The sequence below is a fragment of the Lycium barbarum genome, chromosome 10 (genome assembly GCF_019175385.1).
Source record: "Lycium barbarum isolate Lr01 chromosome 10, ASM1917538v2, whole genome shotgun sequence".
Lineage (NCBI taxonomy): Eukaryota > Viridiplantae > Streptophyta > Magnoliopsida > Solanales > Solanaceae > Lycium > Lycium barbarum.
In genome coordinates this window covers 121,357,289-121,380,760 of record NC_083346.1, presented here as the reverse complement: position 1 = coordinate 121,380,760, position 23,472 = coordinate 121,357,289, and the positions used below count along the sequence as shown (strand labels likewise).

The window sequence follows — 23,472 nt, the reverse complement described above, 5'->3', positions numbered from 1 at the left end:
CGAGATTCCCAGCCACGTAGTTTGTCATTATATCATGATGTGGGGTGGTATGAAAGGACGCTCCTGAGTCAAGCACCCAAGAGTCTATCGGGCTGTCAACCGATAGCAACAACGCATCGCCAATGTCTTCCGTAGCAGCGTTGATTCCATCCCCCTTGTTGTCCTCCTTCTTTGGCGCCCTGCAGTTCTTCTTGAAGTGACCTGGTTTTCCACAGTTCCAACACTCATGTGTTCGTCCTGGTCTGGATTGACCCCTGCCATTCCTTGACTTCGATCTGCCCCTATTTCGGTTGTAGTTTCTGTCATAATTTCTGCTTCTGTTTTCAACATTAAAAGCAGAACTCGTCGATGCCTCTCCCGAATCTGTCCTGCGCACCTCCTCAGCAAGGATACGATCCCTAACATCGTTGAACTTTAGTTTGTCACTGCCGACAGAATTACTAACCGCTGCTCTCATTGGCTCCCAGCTATTTGGTAGGGATGCCAACAAAATTAGAGCTTGCACTTCATCATCGAAGTCAATTTTTACCGATGACAATTGATTTACAATGGTATTGAATTCATTTATGTGTGCAGCAACATGAGCATTTTCCATCATCTTTAGATGAAATAGTTTCTTCATGAGAAATACCTTATTATTTGCCGAAGGTTTCTCATACATGTCAGACAATACCTTCATCATATCTGCAGTGGTCTTCTCCTTTGCCACATTGTGAGCAACGTTCTTTGACAGCGTCAGCCGAATGACTCCCAGAACTTGTCTGTCGAGGAGATTCCAATCTGCTTGCTTCATCTCCTCTGGTTTCGGACTCAGAGGTTCATGAAGCTTTCTGCCATATAAATAATCTTCAATTTGCATTCTCCAGAACGCAAAGTCTGTACCATCGAATTTACCGATGCCGTGCGTCGTACCATCTTCGCCTCCCATCGTTTCTAAATCACAACACAACCTGTTGCTCTGATACCAGTTGTTAGGATTTGAATCCCAAATCCGACCTTTGTAAGCAGGTTCCCAGGAAAGATTGGAGGGTCACAGCTGGACCACTTAAATACCAACCTCCTTAGACAGAACCTACTTACGCCGTGATGTAAGCGAAGAATAAATAGCACACACAGATTTATAGTGGTTCACCCTCAATGTGAGAGCTACGTCCACGTTGCTGCTGCAGATCTTATTAAAGAAGAAATATTACAAGTGTTTACAACACTCAACCTCACAACCCCAATCCCAATTACACTCAAGAATTTTACCACAAAAAATTCTCTCAAAGACCTTCTCTTACTTAGGCCTTTCACTAAGAGTATTTCTCTTAGATTTTTTCTCTCTTGGGATGTGTATAGCAAATGATCTTAATGATATCTTACAAATGAACCATAAGCTACCTATTTATAGGAATGAATTTCCTATGATGAGGTAAGCGCTTACATCACGACTATGTGAACAAAAGAATTGACTTGTTTGGCCAATTCCACACCTAACAATCACTTCATGGTCAAACATGGAGATTAAATGTAGATTATACTAATTGGTAGTAGAAGATTTGTTCAATTACAAGAATTGTCTTTATCTTCCACAGTGATAATATTAACATTTCTCTTAAAATTAACGTAATGGTTCAAATTACACCACTCTCTAATTTACTGACCTCGTTAATCATACAGTTAGAAAAGAACGTAGTGTGTCACATTAGAGTTATCTCCTTATTTATGACACGAGTGCCCTTATTATTTGTAACGGCTTACTTACTAAAAACCCATTTTTCCTTCTAACTAGTGGAGTATGAATTTGTGTTCGAATTTTACATGATTAATTAGTGTATATATGCATTCTTGAAATAATAAAGTTGAAACTAGAAAAAGATCATTAATGTTTTTATGATAAATATTTTGTACATGATCACTAATATTTTTGGAAAGAGGAAACATGTTACATACACAAATCAATGCTAAAAATGGAAAAGATCCCTTTTCACTTTTGATAAAAGTTATTTTTTTTTGCATAATACAAATTTAGGCCTTCAAACTTAACATCAGCTGACAAATATGTCCTCCAATTTTGGGTATGCACAAGTAGGTACCTCACCTCAAAGATAATCAGTTGAACACTCCAACTTACAAAATGATCATCTAGACACCTCCAAAACTTATGTGTCACGTTAGTGCACTTCAATATTTTTGTTTACACGTTCAACTTTATACAAGTTGAGGTGCCTACTTGTGCACACCCAAAGTTTATGAGTCCGTTTATGTATTATGTCAATTTTATATATATATATATATATATATATATATATATAAAGAATATTTGAGATTGAAGCTGCTTCTGATATGATGAGCATGTAACTTATCCTGATTTGATCCAGAAGTTATTACGCCTTCAAAAGACGAAATTGCAATACTATGTCAGTCACAATGGTAAGTCTTTATTTTATTTTTTGTCAAAAGAAAAAAAAAATAGGGGATTTATGCTTTTAGTCTCTAAAATATCGTTAAATTATGATTTTAATTTATATAATATTTGATTAAACATATATAACTTTAAATTAATAAAAATGCACAATTTTGATCACAAGAAACAGATATATTTTGAACCCAACCTATTATTGGTATTGTCCGTCTTTGATCTAGATAGCTCATCTTTAGCTTCTATAACTGAAAAATTGACATTGCCAAAAATTTATACTTCAAGACATTACCATGGATACGATTAGCCATACATTGACTTAGCATAAGAAAAAACAAAATCATCCTTTTGACTTGATAAAAACGTAGCTAATCATAAGCTAAGCAGACATTAATATGATGTAAAAACAAAAAAGAGTCTTAATTTCAAATTGTAATATATCTTATGCAAGAAGATATATTATTCTAACAACACTGAATTTTGAGAATCATTTTCCACTTTGGGTGTTATCAGCTTCTCACTTGTATCAATTGGTAGCCTGTAAGACATTCAAAAAAAAAAAAATGGCGCCTAAAGTAGTTGTTCATATACAAGTTGACTATATGAATCATTGCAATAATATCGGTTCATTTAAGTATATGGAGTCCATATCACAAAAAAAAAAAAAAAAAAAAAAGAAGAAGAAGAAGAAGAAGAAGATCTCTCTGTCAGTAAAAACAACTTTTGTACCTCAATCTCAAATAAGTTGAGTCGATTATATAAAATCATCACTAATTGTATCGCTCTATTTAAACTCGTTTGAAGTCAATATTATACAAAACTCGCAGTAGAAGTTTCCTATTTTTTGTACTGATACAAAGTGAATATCTAACATGACTAAAAAATATCCCCAACTAATCAATGTCGCCTTTATAATTTTTTTTTCTTTTTGTTATTCTATATTTTTCGCTAATTCTGCATGTATTTCAATACGGTCTTTTAAGATAATTTCCCAAATCTAGTCTTCGAATAATATTAGAGCCATAGAGGAGTGTTTTTTGTTTTATTTTAAGAGACAAAGGCTATTAATATGAATTTAGACATAAAATAAAAAAGAGTAAATAATACTAGTAATGTAATTCAATGAGAAAAAAAGTAACATAGTTTATAATCACCCTAAGCGCAAGCAGGTGTCTGAATCACTAACTGAATTCTTCTTCAAAGCCAAAACACTCTCGTGATTAATCCTTTGTTTTAGTTCCTCAATCTGAATAAACAAAAATAATTTTGCATATTTTTGTAAATAGTAAGGTAGATATTATACCAAAATTAAGGGTTAGGAGAGGGAATCAATACTATTAGACTTAAGACCACTTCTTCACGCAGGACTGCATTCTCTGTCATAACTTTTTCCTCCTATCATGTAGAAAAGGAAAAAAACAAAAACAAATTAGGATATAACACCACAAATCACTATGTCCAATATCAAATAAGTTAAAGTCGATTATATGAATCTTCACTGAATGCTCTAAAATTCACTTTAGAAAATATTAAAATTAAAATCAAGTGTAATAAAACATTAAATGATGTTAAACAACTAAATTTTCTTCCGTTTTTAATGAAAATACAAATTATCTTTGAAATATATTTTTCTCAGAGGAATCGGCCTTTCTTTATCCACCCTTTTGTAGTAAATTGGTAAAGAATATTACTAAATTTTCAGTACAAAAGAAAGTGAAATAAGTCAATACACAACCAAAATAAAAGCGGGGTGGGGCACAAAATTAATTAGTATACCTGCAGCTGTGATTTTTCAAGTTTCTCCAACAGTGCTTGTTCCTAAAATATAAAGAAAAAATCAATAAAGATCAGCAAAATGCATCCTTTTTTTCTTTCTAAATTTTAAATAGGAGTGTTTTTTAAAATATATGTACCAATAACTAATAAGTAAAGTTAATATATACCTTTGTCTCCTTCACAACTAAAATGCATTCAGTTAACTGATGCCCAATAGTTGTAACTCTTCGAAGTTCAAGTCTTCAAGTTCCATCCCCATCAACCGACTTTACGTTATATTATAGACTCGGTGGCGGACCAAGAATTTTAAGATTTTGGGTGCTCACTTCTTCGATATAAATGGACAATTATTTAAACATGGAAGCATGAAATGCTGACGGGAAAATTACGATTAAATACTATTATTACAAAAAAGCCTTCTAGTCATTAAAAAGTTAATATTATTACCTTTTTAGAAAAAAAGAAGTCTTCTAGTCATTAAGACTCGACAACTTTTCATATTTTGAAGACGCTAAACAGTTGTATCATTGCTTACAATTGCAAAATATTTTACGCTCTAAATTATTTTAGAAGCTAAAGTTTTTTTGTCGTAATTAATGAAATATAGGAAATAGAAAAAGGGAAAAAAGTAAACTAAAAGAAATGGTCAGGAAAAGGTCAAGATTGAAATGTTACCGGTTAAAAAAGAGTCAAGAATGAAAAGAAAGGAAAAAGAAGAGAAAGTGAAGTATATGATTGAAAAGAAAGAAAGAAAGCAGAAGCAAAAGTGAAGTATATGATTGAAAAGAAAGAAAGAAAGAAGAAGCAAAAGTGAAGTATATGAAGTAGTCGTAAAACTACTAAAAACTGGTTCAGCCGACGCTCGCGCTACTAAAAAAACAGGATTTTTCGACCTTAAAAAATGGATCTCAATTGAGATCGGAAAAAACCGACCTCAGTAAAACTACTAAAAACTGGTTCAGCCGACGCTCGCGCTACTAAAAAAAACAGGATTTTTCGACCTTAAAAAATGGATCTCAATTGAGGTCGGAAAAAACCGACCTCATGAGGTCGGTAAAGTCATAATATTTATTTTTTAATTTTTTTAAAAATAAACCGACCTGGTGAGGTCGGTAATATTGTATCAAAATTTAAAAAAATAATGTACCGACCTCACTAGATCAGAAATTTATTTAATGCTAAACATATTATAATTTTATTATTAATTTAAAAAAATACCCACCTCACGAGGTCTGTATTATTTTAAATTAAAAATAAAATTATTAAATATACCGACCACTTGAGATGGTAAAATTACTCAGTCTACTAAAATCAAAACAGATCCACTTAACCGCCTCTTTCCCATTTCAATCTCTTTTCCTCTCATCACCTTCTCCGCCCCCCCTCATTCCTGCCGGTCACCCTGCCGCCGTCCCTACCCAGCTGAAATGTAATGTGGTAGGGTCGAAAGTTATCTCCACTTGGTGTTTACACTAAATTATACTCCTAATTTATTATGATTAAGTGATAAATTAGTGTAAGAAATGTTTATTCATTAGCTATTGTGAAATAGATATAGATATGAATAAGAGATTCAAAGGTTTCCGATTCTTGGTTTTTTCTGTTTGTTTTCATCAAAGTTTGTATCTCTATGGATTTTCTTGCTTACCTTTTTTGGTTTGTGTATTGAAACGCAGTATAGTGGGGTTGAATTTCGATTTCTTCCCTTTTTTTCTGTTTGTTTTCATCAAAGTTGGTATCTCTATGGATTTTCTTGCTTACCTTTTTTGGTTTGTGTATAGAAATGTAGTGTGGTGGGGTTGAAAGTTATCTTTACTTGATGTTTACACTAAATTATACTAATTTGTCAAGATGAAGTGATAAATAAATGTAAGAGATATGTATTAATTAGCTATAGTATAGTGAGGATAGTGCATCTGAAGACATGTTTGATATATTTATTAGACTAGTGTAAACATCAGGTGCACATAAGTATTTATGGACGTTTGTGTGGTTAGATGTACTATAAGAGCGATTCCCCGATATCGAAAGGGGAAATATTGAAATCTTAATGAACTATATGTAGATATGAATAAGAGATTCAAAGGTTTCCGATTCATCCTTTTTTCTGTTTGTTTTCATCAAAGTGCGTATCTTTTTGGATTTTCTTGCTGTCTCTTTTCGTTTGTGTGTTGAAATGCAGTGTGGGTTGATTTCGGTTACATCCTTTTTCTCTGTTTGTTTTCATCAAAGCTTGTGTGTTTTTGGATTTTCTTGCTGACCCTTTTCGTTTTGTGTATTGAAATGCAGTGTGGTGAGGTTGAATTTCGATTTCGTGCTGTTAAATTTGACCAAACACTCGTCTTATCTCACCTATAATGGTTCCACGTTCTTTAGTTCTGCTGTTCAGAAGCAGTACCTTGAGAAATATGGCCTTAATGAGGTTAGCATTTTTGTTTTTTGTGGTTTTCTATTTTAATTTCTCATTGTTCACTGCTTCTATTTGAATCATGAGCGAATCTAGCCTTGTGTAAGCTGTATACAGTCACATATATGTGAAAGAAAATTAAGATAGATACTCATTTTAAATTTGTACATATGGTGACCAAGAAATAGTGGATGCCCTGGTAATCTTCAGTTGATTTTGGGGTTAGAACAAACTCCGCAGTGGATGGTTGAGTGATTGAGGCTAGGAGTGGCAATATTCCCATGAAAACATGACCAGCCAAACTTATTGGCTCAGCCCGTTTAAAAATTAAACTGATATGTAGCTTAAATTGATCAATAAGAAACGTAGAGGAGTTTGGCTATTTTATCTGGCTATTTTATCTTGATTTTCTAAATTGATCAGTGAGTAAGGGTAAAGGTGAAAACTAATAATTAATTATATCCTGATTTTCTAAAATGATAACTATATCGGACCAGTTATTTTTAGTCAGCATGACAACTAAAATGGACCGGAGGGAGTACTAAAACACTAGTGTAAGCCCATCTTTGTGGACAGATTTAGCTGGCACCTATGCTTTTGAGTTGTATACTTGTAGTTAGCTGTCCGTTGATTGATCGAGGCAGGCAAGCTGATCAGACACCGTTATCTTCCAAAAAAGGAAAGAAATAAGAAGTATGACAGCTGCTCTGAAAACGAAATACTTATTTTGGAAAGAAAACCAGCGTCTTTTTCATAACTAACCGGTCATAATACTAATACTTTTGTCTAGTCTCCTTTTCTTAAGAACTGTTAGCGTCTTATCTATTGTTAACTTGATTGATATTATGTGAGGAAGCAGCCTCCGTGTAGTTTAGTGACTTTCTTGCTTATTCTGTTTTATTATTTTACTGCAGATGATACCTGTGGCTGCCAATGACGTTGCTTTCTCAATCCATGCTGTTCTATTGACAGCATTTACCCTGTTTCAGATTGTTATTTATGATGTAAGTGGACCGTTCTTATTTACCCTTTTCAGTTCAAATGAGGTGAATGCGTTCTAGTAAAGGTTGTTCCTTTTCTTTTTTCTATATCTGAAAGGTAGTTCATGGAGACTGTATATTTTATTTGAGGCTGATTGAGACCCTTATCAATGCCTTTATACTCACTTTGGCACTGATTTCTTTCTTTACAGCGTGGAAACCAGAAGGTCTCAAGGACTTCCATTGGGATCGTGTGTGTTGCTTGGTTAACTGTTGCAGTTTGTGTGTTCATAGCTTTCCCCAGTCATTCCTGGCTTTGGCTGATCTCTTGCTTTAAGTAAGAATCTTTCCTATTCTAGTTCCTCCAGAAAATATCATCAGTTTTGATAAGTCTATGATATCTCTTCTTCCAAAATAAATATTCCCTCCGTCCCAGTTTATGTGAAGGTGTTTGACTGGACACGAAATTTAAGAATCAAAGGAAGACTTTTGAAACTTGTGATCTAAAACAAACCAAAGATATTTATGCGGCTATAAATCATCTTATTAAGGGTAAAATGAGAAGTTTAAAGTTGAATCATTACTTAACAAATAAGGCACCCATTTTTGAGTGTTCATATAAAGGGTGAGAAATTTGTAGAGTAATAGATGTATTTGTTTGTCCGTTGACCTGCTACTTCTGAAGTACCTTATGACCTTGATATCTTCTTCTTCATTTTCTTTCTGAAGGCCAGGTGCTTATACTTGTTTAATGTTTTGTGGATGTTTGCAAAGGTTGAAGTAGTTTAATGTCTCTTGTGAATGTTTGAATGACATTTTGATTTAACTTTGAAGTAGTTTCGAATTGAATTTGATGTATTGGTGATTATAATATATGTGTTTATTGAAATAGCTTAATGTTTTATGTATTTGTAGTAGTTTGGTGAATTGTTGGCAGCTATTTGATCTGGTTTTAGTTGAATCTAAAATTGTTTTCATCTTGATAGGGGGGCATGGAATAGCAGCTAGGTCCTACCATTTTTTTTGCAAAATACCGACCTCATGAGGTCAGTTTTCTGCAAAATTTACCCAGAAACTGCAAATTACCGACCTCATGAGGTCGGTTTTCTGCAAATATTTTCAAGAAATTGAAAATTAACGACCTCATGAGGTCGGATTTATGCAAAGTTTTCCCAGAAATTACAAATTACGACTTGATGAGGTCGGGTTTCGACAAATATTTTGCAAAAATTGTAAAATACCGATCTCACGATGACGAAAATCTAAAACAATACATTATATATTCATATAAATTACCAACCTCAGGAGGTCGGTAAACTCATATCATTATATTATTAATATAATTTACCGACCTCATGAGGTCGGTACTTTATGTAATTAATACCCGACGTAAAAAATTATACCGACCTCGTGAGGTCGATTTTTTGCGAGGTCGGTAAGAATACCGACCCACTGTTTTCCGACCTAATTTTGAGGTCGGTTTTTGACCAAAACCGACCTCATGAGGTCGGAAATAGCCATTTTTTTTAGGTCGAAAAATCCTTTTTTTTTTATAGTAGTGTCGAACCCTCAATTCAACTATGCTGGCACCTAACTATGAGCTACAGAACCAAAGCACGCATCCAGCCTTTTTGTTTATGACTCAACAGTTCATTATATCAGTTTTTCAATATTTTCTATCTACCTATACACGTTGCATGTCGGCGTTAATGGGTGCTCGAGCACTGGAACCTACAATGTAAGTCCGCCCTATGCAAAATAATATAAAATATCATTATATTAATTATTGATATCATCAATAATAAATCTTATCAATAATTCTTATAGATATTTTAGTAAATATAGTTTAAAAGTAAGTCCAATAGCATAAAGGTTCTTTAAAATGCCAATATGAAAAATTAAACATAGCAAATTCATATTGAGTAAATACAGGAAAGATGCTGAATATATATATATATATATATATATATATATATATGAAAGCAAGCTTTCAGACATTAGGAAGCGTTTTAAGAAACAATTGTCACAAAGAGCCACTTTTAGCTAATAAAAAAATCATTATCTTGGATTCCAAATTCTACAAGTGAAACAGGATAATGCCATGGAGTTTCACCCATGAAATCTGATGCTCCGGGACAATGGCTATATTCTAAAGACCGAGCTGAAAAGTAATTTGCGAGTTATTTCTATGTTTTAAAGGTAGAAATATCGTGCACCCACCACTTTTGACCCTATAATTGAAAAATAATTACTCATGGAGGTCTCCATGATAATGTTTTGGAGTATAAATTTTTCAGTGGCTATTTTTTTAGTTAAAGAAGCTGGAAAATGAGCCATAGCTCGAGCCTAGAACCAAGGTGACCATTATCAATAATAGGTTGGGCTTGTGTTTAGAAGGGTTTGTATGTGTGTGTAAGGTTCAAAATATATCCATCTCTTGTGATCAAAACTGTACATTTTAATTAATTTAAAGTTATATGTGTTTAATCAGATATTATAAAAATTAAAATCAGATTTTATTGAAATTTTAGAGACTAAAAGCGTAGATCCCCGATTTATTTATTTTTTGACAAAAATTAAAATAAAGACTTACCGTTGCACTGACGTAGCATTACAATTTCAGCTCAGAAAACATTCACTTCAGGCTGCAACTCATGATTGTTTAACAAAATCAAGATCTTTAACTTAACTAATTGAAAATAATTAAATTGGAAATGTTTTTTTTTTATAAATAAACAATAAAAACAATCAATAAATTGAGAAACAAGTGTTTAATTACTACCTTTGCTGCAACATTTTCAATTGATTCTGGAGCCCTGTTATACCTTGCCAATACGTGTTCTATGCTTCACAAAAACACAATAAAATTGAGCCTTAATAAATGAAAATGCTATAAAAACAATTATAATTAACCTCTTTAGTTCAAAATCAAGTTTGATCGCGCAAACGAAGAATAAAATCAGTCATTTTTATTTATGATTTATGTATTTCTTTTTTCCTTCCCCTTTCCTTTTGTTATCACAAAGCCACAGATAATTATCGGAGAAAGTATTTGCTTTTGAAAAATATGTTTTTTTCTTAAAATTCAAAATTGAATTTGCAAACTCTAACAAATGCATGTAAGTATTTTAAATATATTAGACACGTAGTATTTAAGAAGGTATAAGGTGTTGCTACATTTGGAAAGGGAAATATGAAAGGAGGAAAAACAAAAAACAAAAAAAAGAGAGAAAGAGGTTTCCATGTGTGGCAACACACCTATTATGGTTTTTATTTATTTATTTGTAGAAAGGCATGTTTGGATTAGCATTTAGGTTGGGCCCTATTGTCCAATTTACTAATTTTCATTTAGGGTGTGTTTGGTGTGATAAAATTTATTTTGAGAAAATAAGTTATTTTATGGGGTTTGGTTGTCAGCAAAGTTGCTCGTATAAGAATATTAACATAATAAAATCAAGATAAAATATGATATTAGGAGACAAAAAATATATTTAGATTAGCAAGAATAGTTGCATACCTTTTGAGCCACATCGTGATTAGACAAATCACTAAATCATTCTTCGACAGCAAAAATCTGCCAATTTTACAAGTAATCCAACAGCCAATTATCAATTCTTTCGAAATTATCAATGTTCCTATGTTTTTTCCAGATTTTCAATTCAAATTCCTCAATCCACTATATATAAGCAGCAAATTAGAACTTCAATAGCAATTAGAGAGCTATGTTCAGTCAACTCCTAGTTCAGTTTTTCCCAACTCAAGATTAAGCTCCAAGTATCATCAACAATGAGAATTTAACTTCACCTCACATTCCAACTAAATTCGATTCACAACGGAAGGACAAAGATGAATTTCAATTCACATCCCAGAAAACCAAACTCAACAGGAACAACGCATAACTAGACAATTTATACACTATTCATGATCTAGTATCTCCCTTAAATCGTCCCAGCCCTCACCCTAAATGGGGGAAAAGTAAAGAAGTTGGGAATGAGGTGCTTAACTGAGTTTGCTAACATAAATCAAACATATCTTTATTAAACTGTGACAATTTCATGTAGTGGAGAAAATTGTTTGTTGCTAGCACTGTAGTAGACAAATTGAAGTTATACAAAAAGTAGAAGATTTATTTGTGGACAGTCTTTGTGAAAACGTGAAATCAGCATAGAAATTACTATAAGTGGATAAAAAGAAAAATGAAAATATAAAGATTGATCTAGATTATAAAAAGAATATCATTTCAATGGGGCAACATCCCTCATGAAGCAACCACCACTTTCATCACAAGATAACCTTGACAACCACTGCATCAAAGTCAGATATCTTCATAAACTCTATTAGAACCACAAATACAACAGATGCACTTACTCAAGAAACATACTTGAGGAGAAACCAACAACATTTAGTATCTCTTTCAACGTGTTCAACTATAATATACCACATTCCCAAAGCGCGCACAAGAAAGAGATTCCAATATTTCCCCAAAAATATGTCTTAGAACCATTAACCAAAAACTAAACTTACCAACTCCAATTCTACATTTTCACAAAAACTGTCCACAAATGAATCTTCTACTTTTTGTATAACTTCAATCTGTCTACTACTGCGCGAGCAACAAACAATTTTCTCCACTACATGAAATTGTCACAGTTTAATAAAGACATGTTTGATTTATGTTAGCAAACTCAGTTAAGCACCTCATCAATATCAATTGGTTATAGGTACAGGCCTGCTGATTAAATCTTTCTTTTAGTACATAAAGGGGTGGTTAATAATCATATTTGATATGAGTATAATAATCATTATAAAATAAGCCCCCAATAACCCCAGCAGAAACAGGAATAACATATATCCATCAACAAAATGAAGTGCAATGATGAAAATAAATACCCAAAATCACTCATTGCGTCCTTAAATGAAATGAAGTGAAACCCAAAAGCATTAATAGCAAAACCCAGCATGTCTAAAATAGAAATTTGAGAAATTAAATCAAGTCTAAAATAGTGAGTCGAAGAAAGAAACTACCAAATAAAATGACACACATACAAGCATAGCTGAACTTCAGGAAAATAAAATTGAGGAAAGTAAACTTACGACTTTCAAGCAAATGCTCCTAGAAGCTGCCTGAACTATATTAAAACAGCTCGTTCCCGTTTACGGTGTCTAAAGTGAATATCACATAAGCTCTTCTTCCCAAAACGTCTGATCTACGCCCTTACCATGAAAATCAGCTTCGTGAATCACAAAATCCAAACTCAATCGCACAGCATGACGAACCCAAAGAACCAAAATACAAAAATTATCCAAAATAACTCACCAAAATCGAAAAATCGTGAACCCGTGAGAAGTAGCGAAAAACAGTTTGAGGACAGAAATTATCAATTTGAATGAAGAAATCAGGGACGAATTTCACTAAAATAATTTGGCTAGAGCCCTTTTGTTAACAACACTAGGTTTTGCCAATCAAGAATGTATTGCATGAAAAGAGATATCAGAATGTCTAGAGGGTTATTGGTATGCTTCAAATTAAAAAATATGTCTTACCTCAGGGTGGGTTTTAAAGAAATCCAAAATCCGATCGCGGACGATGTCCCACAGTTGTACATTGCCGCTAGAGGATTTCAGCTTCTCATCAACTTCAACTCTGTTAGCATTTAACGTAATATGAAGATCAGGCTCAGCTTGTTCGTTCATCGAACACAAGCATCTCTTTTATCTCAATCACATCGGGTAAAAGAAACTTCATCTGCGCTAAGTGATTGTAAGTAAACTTCCTGCACAATCAACAGAGAGCCACACAATTAAGCAATAATTCATAGACAAATCATCAGTAAATGCACTCACAATTCAGTTTTTATGTGTTCTTTGATTTGCATAAATAACCACTTTTTTATGGCAAACTGGCAAGACCACATGGTCTAAAGTTTATTTAAGTGTCTTAACGTGACTAGGCAATTGAGCTGAAATTAAGAGCTACGAATTGATTAATAGCTTCAGTTTGGATTGTCGTTTAATGTTAAAAGCTATTGAGAATTGTTCACTGTTTTGATTTTCGATATGTGAAACCTGCAACTTGTTTGAAAATTTGTGGAACAAGATAGGGCCATTATCCCTTTTTACTAAATCCCCGCTCTCTTGCCACCACGAACAAGACCTTTCCCGATCAAATAGCTTTTTATTATTTAACAAGAAAGATGAGTATTATCTGAAGCGTAAACTTAAGAGCTGCATCTGAATTGGGTGTAAGAATTTGTTCATATCTTTCTGAAAATCAGTTGGGGCTGCTTTGGGTTAAACTAGAATCATCAAGCTAGTAGAAACTGAACTGAGCAGAGTAACTTCAGCATTGCACAATTTCAACTTTCTTACACAATCTCTAATACATGTGACTATCCTGCCCAGTTTCTTAACCGTATTACTGTCTAGCTTGATCCAATAGCTACCAGAAATACCAAAAAAATGTGCAACTTCAGCAAATTGTTTCTGTCCAAAATTTCCAGTTTTAGATCAAGATTCGTGATTGCTGCAAGTTAGTGAGTGAAAATCAACTTGTTTGTTGCTGAAGATGTACTGAGTTTGGGCACTGGAGTTTGTCTAGGGAATTTAGTCGCTATTTTGATTTAGGCTAAAAGGCTTCTCTACCTTTTGAACCATATTAAAATAGAGTTGAATATTTTATTTCAGCAATTGTAGTTTACTTGTTATGATCCTTTATGCAAATTGGATTAAGTATTTATATTCCCAATGCTCACCTTTCTTATAATCTTCCTCTGGATGAAATTGAATTTGACAAGTAGCTCCTTTTTGTTAGATGCCTGGATAGAGAGAAGAAGATGATGTATTGTTACATGCCTCCTTGGTTCTTTGTATCTTCCATTTTTTCTGTAATTTTTTTTAGGCACAATGTGTGTCAGATAATGTAAGATTTGGATATACATATCCTTGCACAATATCTCAATTCTGGTGTATTTAACTTTCACCAATGATATTGTAGGCCAATTAATAGGAATAAAATTTGTCCCACCAACCAGGGGATGATGCTGAATACATGGCAGATGATATGACATGGAAGCTATAGATGATGATATGGATGATTAGTTAACGGCAGCGACATAATGGTCTGTGCTCCTCCCTGAAAATATATTTGTTCATTTATACGACGACTTGTTAGATTTTTGCAGTTGTGGTGAGTGTTAAACTTTTTAACTTCAATATGTTACTTGAAGGAAATATAGGAATCTGTCATTCTTTTTGGAACAAACTAATAAGAAAATAGCGTAAGCCAAGGGAGTAATAGCAATCTGAGTTCTATGATTAGTTATTGAAGTGACAACAATAAGTTTGCTAACTGTCTTGGCATTTGGTGAACATTACATAAGAAACTTTACTATAAGGACACCAAATTTAACTAGTAAAAGTAAGTATACATATGTGTTGGATTCTGAAATTTTTATAGAAGTCCAAAATTGAGATTTGAAGTTTTCGTTCTGCAGCATTAGTGCATAGAACTTAAAACTCTTTTTGAGAAAGCGTCACCGCACGCTTTCGTTGTTCTTCTATAATCTCAATTATGTAATTTCATAACACTCTAAAGCAGGGGACAAGTACTAACATCAATTCTTTATTATTCGAATTGGAAAAAAAATGGGCAGAATTCCATGATCGCACCCCATTGTTACAACAATGCACACAACATAATCTCTACATAACAAGGGGAGAATCAAGAATTCAAGTAGTAGATCACAGAGGAGAATCAGTGTTGGTTGAAATGGAGGCTCGCTTTCGGAGTGCTGTGTGACAAGAAAGTGTCACCAAAACTTAAGGGCAAGTTCTACAAAGTGGTGGTTAGACCGACTCTGTTGTACGAGGTAGAGTGTTGGCCAGTCAAGTACCCTCACGTGTAGAAGATGAAAGTCGCGAAAATGAGAATGTTGTGGTGGATGTGTGAGCACACTAGGAGAGATAGGATCAGGAATGAGGACATCAGGGACAAGGTGGGAGTGGCATTGGTGGAGGACAAAATGAGGGAAGCGAGGCTGAGATGGTTTGGGCATGTGAAAAGGAGAGGCATAGATGCCCCAGTGCGTAAGTGTGAGAGGTTGGCTATGGACGATTTTAGGAGAGGTAAAGGAAGGCCAAAGAAATATTGGGGAGAGGTGATTAGGCAGGACATGACGCAGTTTCAGATTACCGAGGACATGACCTTAGATAGGAGGTTGTGGAGGGCTTAGATTAGGAAAGAAGGCTAATAGGTAGTCTTGTTTTTCTGTAGCACTAGTAGGCGGAAACAACCGCTCTACCTTTCAAGGTGGGGGTTAGGTTTGCGTACACTCTACCCTCCCCAGACCCCACATAGTGGGATTATACTGGGCTTGTTGTTGTTGTTGTTGTTGTTGTAGTAGGCGTAGTTTTGCTCTACTTTTTATTGGCCTTTTTTTTTCCTGCTTTTATGTGTTGGGTCTTGTCTCTCCATGCTGTTTTATCATGACTTCTTTGCCCTTATTTTTTTCTCATTTTTGCATTGCTTTGATTTGCTTGTCGGTATCTGACTTTTCTCCCCTTATTTTCTTGTTTTCTTTTGAGCCGACGGTCTTTCAGAAACAGCCTCCCTACCAAGGTGGGGGTAAGGTCTGCGTACATTTAACCCTTCCCAGACCCCACACGATGGGATTCAACTGGGTATGTTGTTGTTGTTGTTGTACATTGGAATTCAATCTTCGATTAAAATGGACGGACTATAATTTACATTTTTATACATTTTAAAAGTATTTAACAATGATATAAATTATTTGTGTTTATTCTTTTTAGTGAAATCTTTTTTAGTTATTTGTGTTTGTCATTATGCACGACATAAAATTATTATAAGAATAATATTTTAATTTATAAATAATCCTATATTAAGATAGAATTTGAATGACAAGATAATTATTTACATGTCTTAATGATTTACATGTCTATAATAAATTCTTAAGGAAAAATATAATTTGAAACAAGTTTAATAATATTTCCACATAAAAGACTCAAATATGTATGAGTTTGCTTTGTGGGGGCCACCATAACATTTTCCATGACATCATCATTTTAGTGGCATAAAAATGCCTGAAAGTTCTTAAAATTTGCCAAAATTGTGTGACAATTTGTTAAGTCATAAAAATTTCAAGTAGGGATAAAAAAGGATAAAAAAATTCAAGATGTACTTGGATTTTCTCAATGAAAGATCCTTCTGAGTTGTTTCTATATTTCAAAGTTGTTGTGCTGAAATACAAAATCAATTTAGTGTCTCTATTAGTACATTTCGTAGTGATAATGCCTTAGAATGTTTGTCTTCCCAGTTTCAGCAATTTACGACTCACCAAGAAATTATTCATCGGACATCCCGTCTATACACTCCTCAGCCAGATTGAGTAGCAGAGTCGAAGAACATGCACCTCATTGAGACTGCTCGCACTCTTCTAATTTAGTCTCATGCTACGCTTTTTGGGCAGATGCAGTTCTCACATCTTGCTATTTAATTAATCGGACGCCTTCATCTTCCATTCAGAATCAAATTCCTTATTCAATAGTGTTTCTTCAATCACCTCTATACTCTCTTTCCCTTCGTGTCTTTGGGGAAAGATAAATTAACCCTCGTGCCTTTAAATGTGTCTTCTTGGCTATTCTCGGATTTAAAAGGGGATATTGTTGCTACTCACATGATCTTCGTCGGTACCTTATATCAGCTGATGTCACATTTTTTGAGTCTCAACCTTTCTTTACATCATCTTCTTATCATTCTGACATATCTAGGTCTTATTTATACCTACTTTTGAGGAATCTACTGTTACTTTTACATTTCTATCCACAACACCACCAGTCTTCCCGATTTTTGAAGAATCTGCAGTTACTTCTACGTCTCCACCCATAGTGCCACCAATCCTAACTTATCGTGGTGGATTTGAGAGAAGGGTAAGATTTACACTCTATCTCCTAGCGAAAATTTCATTGAATCTTTTTGTTAGAAGAACTTATTAAAATATTTGGTTGTTAACAAAGACCATGATTTTGATTCTTGTCCTTAGCCAGAGGAGCAGTCACATAGATCAAAGGGTGGTCACTTTAAACACTTTCGGTGAAAAGAAATTATATCTATATATAGATCAAAATATATTAATGTTATATAGATCAAAACATACTATTCCTTTAAAAAAATTGACAAAATTTATGATTTCGCCACTATTTTAAGTCATGAGTGGCATGCATCCTAGACTGTGGTACCAATTTGATTGACGAAAAAATTTTGGTTACCACAATACATATGAAGTTTATGCTCTTTAATGTAAAATATATTTACACAATTGATATAATTATAATATACATTTAGTGATATTCTAATAAGCATAGAGTAACTAATTGCCACTACATTGTAGGTTAAAGTAATTTGATACTCCCTCTGTCCCAATTTATGTGGAACTTTTCTTTTTTCGAGAGTCAATTTGACCAAACTTTGAAGCTAAATTGGATTAATTAACTCAATATTTTAAGATTACAATTTATATATTTGAAAACTAAATGAAAAGTACTATAAGTTGTAACTTTTCCTATATCAATTTGGTAAAAAATACATCTTAAAATGTTGATCAAAATTTATGTAGTTTGAATCTCGGGAAGCGAAAAGTGTCACATAAATTGGGACAGATAGAGTAGTATATAAAAAAGAAGATGCACCTTAATTGATCTACTTAAACCTAGATAGGTAATTGAAACTCCAACTTTTGGTTTGTTTATTTATTTTACGTCTTTCTACCTTCCTTTGTACCGAAGCAAGTGAAAAGAGAAATATTATACAGGACAAAGGAAAGTACATCCGGAGTGCCAAGTTCCTATTGGTGTTTTTGGTCCCATTCAGTGTATAGTATTAACTTTAGTACTCGATTAATTCGAATTTAAAAATTTCTAGTTTAAAGAGAAAATGCTACTTAAATTGTAGGAAAAGCCGAAAAGGCAAGGCAAAGAGATTCTTTCTTAACAATAAAGCAATCAAAGGAATAATATAGAGAGCACTAACCAAAAGATAAAAAGGGAAAATTGTTAATTAATGGATTAGATCAATTGCAGTCCCCACCAGCTTTAGCTTAAATCATTGAATTGAAGTTCCCCCTTAATATAAAAAGAAGACCGTAACAGAAGTCTTCTGTACAAAATATGGAAAAAGATATAGCAAACAGTGAATATCATTAGGGAAACTTTTGTTGCTAAATGAAACTGTACGGAGCCAATGTCATAGGATTGTTTTATTATAAGTTGGTTGGAATTGGCCCCATCGAAAAAGTTAGTGGGTCTACAAAAATATTGAAACTTCCTCGATACTAAACGAGTGATATATGTAACTGAAATGATAAATTAATAGTACAATGTGAAAGAAAGAAAAAGGTCATGGCATAATTTCATACCTTTTTGGTATATCGAAAAAAGATAAATAAAATGCCCTCGCCGTCAACCTTTTGGCTCTAAAATACCCTTATTTTTAACGACGCCTTATGAAATTAATCTTAATGAATTTATTTATTATGCTGTCAACTATTACTCCCTCCGTTTCAATGTATGTGAAACTTTTCGGATTACAAGGGTCAAACTTTATAACTTTGATCGTAAATTTTGACATAGATTTTTCAAGTTTGTAAAAGTAAAATTTATGTATTTAGAAACTACATAAAAAAATACTATAAGTCATGATAATTTATAATTCAAATAATTTTAAAAAAATATATAAGAAAAACGTGATCAAAGAACTACTTCGTTGACTCCTAAAATAAATTGAAACGAAGGCAGACAGTGGCAGTGACCATCATCCAACTACCCTGAGATAGAGCGAACCCATAGGATACATCATAATTAACTTCATTAGCCAATCGATAACTAAACAACAGGGGAAGTTTAATAAGGATAACAATATCTTAATCATCTTCCCATGCTGAGTCATAATCCTCAACCAGTACATCACCCGTAATGGAAACATCTAAGAATCTCTACCAGACACAGTATGATAAGTAAAGTCTAAGAATTAAAAAGCATAAGCTAGATGAAGAATCTGCATTTAAGCAGTAAAAGAGAGTAAATGAAACCATTTTTGCAGAACAATTAATTAAAACATCACAATTTGCAGAACAGTTAATTAAAACATCACGAAATCGTTCTTGCATAGAATCTCAGAAACAATTCTATTCAAACCAATTCCACACACTCACTAAAACCAAAAATAAAAGGAAATTAAACACTCGAAAACCAAAGCAAAATATTCAAGTTTGAGATAAACTCTCATTGACAACCCTGAAATCTGATTAATGCTTCTACAATGTGAATGTCTTCAAGTGGTTCGCAACAGTACCCGCATCTGCCTTTTTATTTTCCACTAACAGCTAGTTGCTTTTCCTGTTTCACCCAAATTGTAAGACATAAATAATAATTAGCATTCAATAAAAGGCAATAGATTTATCAATTACCTAAATTAAAGAGTAATTATAATATTCAATTAACGGTGAGAGTCATTTTCTATAGAATTATATTTAATCAAATTTTAATCAAGAAACTCTTCAATGTGCTATATTTATTTTTATTTTTATCAAGAAACTCTTCAATGTGCTATTATTATTATTATTATTGTGATTAATTTGTAATTGTAAGATATATGTTTTTGAAGTTATTTTCATTCACCGACTAAACACCAACAAACAATTTTCAGGAAAGTATACCTATGAAAATCAAAATAATTACTTTTGTCATACAAGACAAAATCTCAGCCATAATTAATTTACTTAATCTCAGCCATAATTAATTTGCTTATAGCCAATTATTTGTAATTGTGATGTAAAAAAAATAAATAAATAAAATTAAACCTAATAGTAAGAGATGAGCGGCAGAATGAGTATAAGCAATTAAAAGAAATGGTGATTAGGGATTGGGATTTGTTACCTCTCCTATTATCAAAGAGGATATCATATATGCTTGAACCTCTCCACGTGTTTCATTCTCTCGGGAATCTCGTTTAGCTCTTCACAGTAACGGATACCAAGACCTCTAATCAGAGGCATTGCACTTGTGGCTAAATCCCATCTTTCTAGGTTATAAAGATGTCCAAGATGAAGAAACTCCAGTTGACTGAAGCTGTTATCACTGCAGGTAATTTCTTTTCCTGAATAAGATCCTCTTCTTAATTGGAGATCCCTTAGGTTTGGCAACATTCCCAGAATAGGCATCGGATCTTCCTTGAGTTGTGAGCCAGAAAGGTTCATCATTGTGATTGAATTTGGAAATGGGGGCAGTTTTTCTGTTCTCCCATGTAACCCCAATTTCTGGAGCTTTTGACAAGAACTAAGAAATTCTAGGGCTGGGAATGATTCATTAGGTTCACACCACAATTGGAGAGTGCTAAGGTTTTGCAAGCTGCTAATGTTGTTTAGGGAGTAAGATTTCTTAATACCATACATGCTTAATTCTCGAACATTGACTAAATCAACAGGGTTAACATCTCGCCACTGATCACAACCAACGCCTCTAAGAACTTGAAGACTTGTGAGTTTGTTTATATGTTGCAGAGGTTCTGAATATGGAACCTCTAAATGTCTTAGATTTACTAGGTTAGCTGTCTCAGGAGGTAGTTGGCACGGGTTTCCATAGTCTTGGACATCAAGTGTCTGTAAATTCTTGAGGTTGCCTATGGAGGAGGGAAGAACACGGATACCTCTCAATCTTAATAACTTAAGGTGGTACAAACTTCCTATGGCATCAGGTACTGCAGAACTATGGTGCAAACTTCCTATGCCATCAGGTACTGCAGAACTATTCTCCAAGCACAATACATGTATATGTTGGAAACCATTACGGAAGTTTATAATATCCAACTTATCGAAGAACATAACTGACCTTAACTTCAAGTTAGAAAGATCAAGTGAGAGGTACCTTTGTGCTTGACCATGAACGGCATGTCTGAGACATAAGGGGGATATGGTGTGCTTTCTTGGATCATAAATGTCAAAGAAGTTTACCTCCAATGCCTTTTTTACGGCAAGATCCCGAAGTAGATCATGAATCCTGCATCTCGCAACTTTTTCCCAATATGTACCTGCCACTTGAACCAAACTTCGTCTTATCAGCTCATTCACGAAGCTTTCAGCGACATCCTCCATTCTTTCTTCTCCATTTGGTATGAAACCTTCGGCCATCCACAGCCGCATTATGTTGTCAGCATCGATCACACTATCTTCTGGAAAAATACCGAAGTAAAGAAAACACTGCTTGAGCCCAGTTGGCAAATCATTGTAGCTCAATGATAGTATGTAGGAGATTTCAACAGAGTCATCTTTAATATTCTGCCAAAGGTGGTCCTTCACCTTTTGCCATTGTTCTATCCCCCTTTTATGCGAAAGGAGTCCACTTAATACAACAATCGCAAGAGGTAAGCCTCCACACTTGTCCACCATATCCTTAGCTAGCCTTTCCATTGTTGGAACCATTACCTGAACATCGAGTAGTTTCTTGCAAAAGAGGTCCCAACTCTCTTCTTGCTTAAGGTAACGGAGTTTATGGACAAAACCTTTGTTATCTGCTCTTTCGGCAACATCCTCCTTCCGCGTGGTAATGATAACTCTGCTGCCATTCTTGCTATCCGGAAATGCTCTTTTCAGACTTTCCCAAGCTTCTCTATGCCATACATCATCGACCACCACAAGGTATTTTTTCTCTTTCAGTAGATTCCGAAGGTGTCTTTCTAGATCTGTCACGTCCGTCATCTTTTCCAACAGATCTAGAGTTTCCCTGTCACATCCTTTGATGGATTTGATGATATTCTTTAGGAGATCCATGGTGTTATACTCTTGAGAAACACAAATCCAAGCGCGTGTTGGGAACCTAGAGACTATATTAGGACTATTGTAGAGGTTTCTCGCAAGAGTGGTCTTGCCTAGTCCGCCCATACCATAAATGGAGATGGCGCTTCGGTGAGGCTCTGCTTTGAGAAGTTCGGCTAGCAATCTTTCTACAACATCCTGAAAGCCAACAAAAATCTGATTTTGATCATCCACATAGGAGGTAGTTCTCCTCAGTGTTGTAACCATGGCAGACCGATTGTTTGGCCGATTACTTGGCCCTTCTCCTGCAATATTATCGATATTTCTAATACCATAAGTCTCTCGTTTGCGAGAGATATCCATGACTCGCTGCTTGAGGGATTGGATCTCCTTGCTGACATCGTAGAATTTGGCCTCCTTCCTACAGATGCAAGTGCAAGCCTTGAGACGACTAGCAAATCCATCGTCATCGCGTTTACCAGCCTCAAAGCTGTAAGTCTCTAGTATAGCGACAGCATCATTAGCAACAGAGTTGATATCAAACACCCATTGTTGAACTCTATGATCTCCAACTTGCTTTTCTTCTGCATCTTTGAGGAAAGACTGCATGAAGAGAAGCTCATTTCGAAGCCACTGCACTTCCTCTCTCAGACTTAAACGCAGGTTAACTTCCTGTATGAGGAAATTCCCCAGGCTTTCAACTGCAAATGACACAAAGGCATCAACCATTTTCAAAAGTCTTGATATTTAGTATACTCCGAGCTGGAAAAAAAAGGGGCTGTATGGAAAATATTGGAAGAAAGCTGGAGAAAGAGAAACAGTAGAGATAAAACTAAGATCAAGTTGAAGAAACTGAAGTCGTTGATTGTGAGTTTGATAAGAGATGAATACTGTTTTTGTGTTAATGAATTGAGTGTTTAAGATGGTCCATTAATAAAGTGATTAAAGCATAAAAAATCCGACAGATGAACAGGGGGCTTGTGGAAAAATATGTGGGGAAAAGTTAAAAGTAAGAATAATATGTGCTGTACAGTGGTCCACCACCTAATAATTCTGTTTGGAAAATAATGGGCAAAATGATAC

At 34.2% G+C, this 23,472-nt stretch overlaps 2 protein-coding genes across 6 annotated transcripts; one reads left to right on the top strand and one right to left on the bottom strand.

Moving 5' to 3' along the window:
• The first annotated feature begins 5,493 nt into the window (after nucleotides 1–5,493).
• Nucleotides 5,494–19,701, top strand: LOC132615728 (cystinosin homolog). Of its 5 annotated transcripts, XR_009572810.1 has the most exons (6): nucleotides 5,494–5,617; nucleotides 6,470–6,602; nucleotides 7,502–7,591; nucleotides 7,780–7,904; nucleotides 14,562–14,685; nucleotides 15,220–19,701. XR_009572810.1 is itself a non-coding variant. In XM_060330335.1 (5 exons), the coding sequence occupies exons 1-5, from the start codon at nucleotides 5,613–5,615 to the stop codon at nucleotides 14,488–14,490; spliced, it is 465 nt and encodes a 154-aa protein (XP_060186318.1). In that variant the 5' UTR covers nucleotides 5,494–5,612; the 3' UTR covers nucleotides 14,491–14,517. The 5 variants fall into 5 exon arrangements, 4 of the variants coding, with proteins under 4 accessions (XP_060186318.1, XP_060186320.1, XP_060186322.1 ...); XM_060330335.1 differs by lacking the exons at nucleotides 14,562–14,685; nucleotides 15,220–19,701 and adding an exon at nucleotides 14,379–14,517; XM_060330337.1 differs by lacking the exons at nucleotides 14,562–14,685; nucleotides 15,220–19,701 and adding an exon at nucleotides 9,660–9,708.
• On the bottom strand, nucleotides 19,671–23,363 carry LOC132615727 (putative disease resistance RPP13-like protein 3). The gene is made up of 2 exons (XM_060330334.1): nucleotides 20,516–23,363; nucleotides 19,671–19,975 (listed from the first exon to the last, which is right to left on the bottom strand). The coding sequence occupies exon 1, from the start codon at nucleotides 23,116–23,118 to the stop codon at nucleotides 20,539–20,541; it is 2,580 nt and encodes an 859-aa protein (XP_060186317.1). The 5' UTR covers nucleotides 23,119–23,363; the 3' UTR covers nucleotides 19,671–19,975; nucleotides 20,516–20,538.
• Between the last annotated feature and the right edge of the window lie 109 nt (nucleotides 23,364–23,472).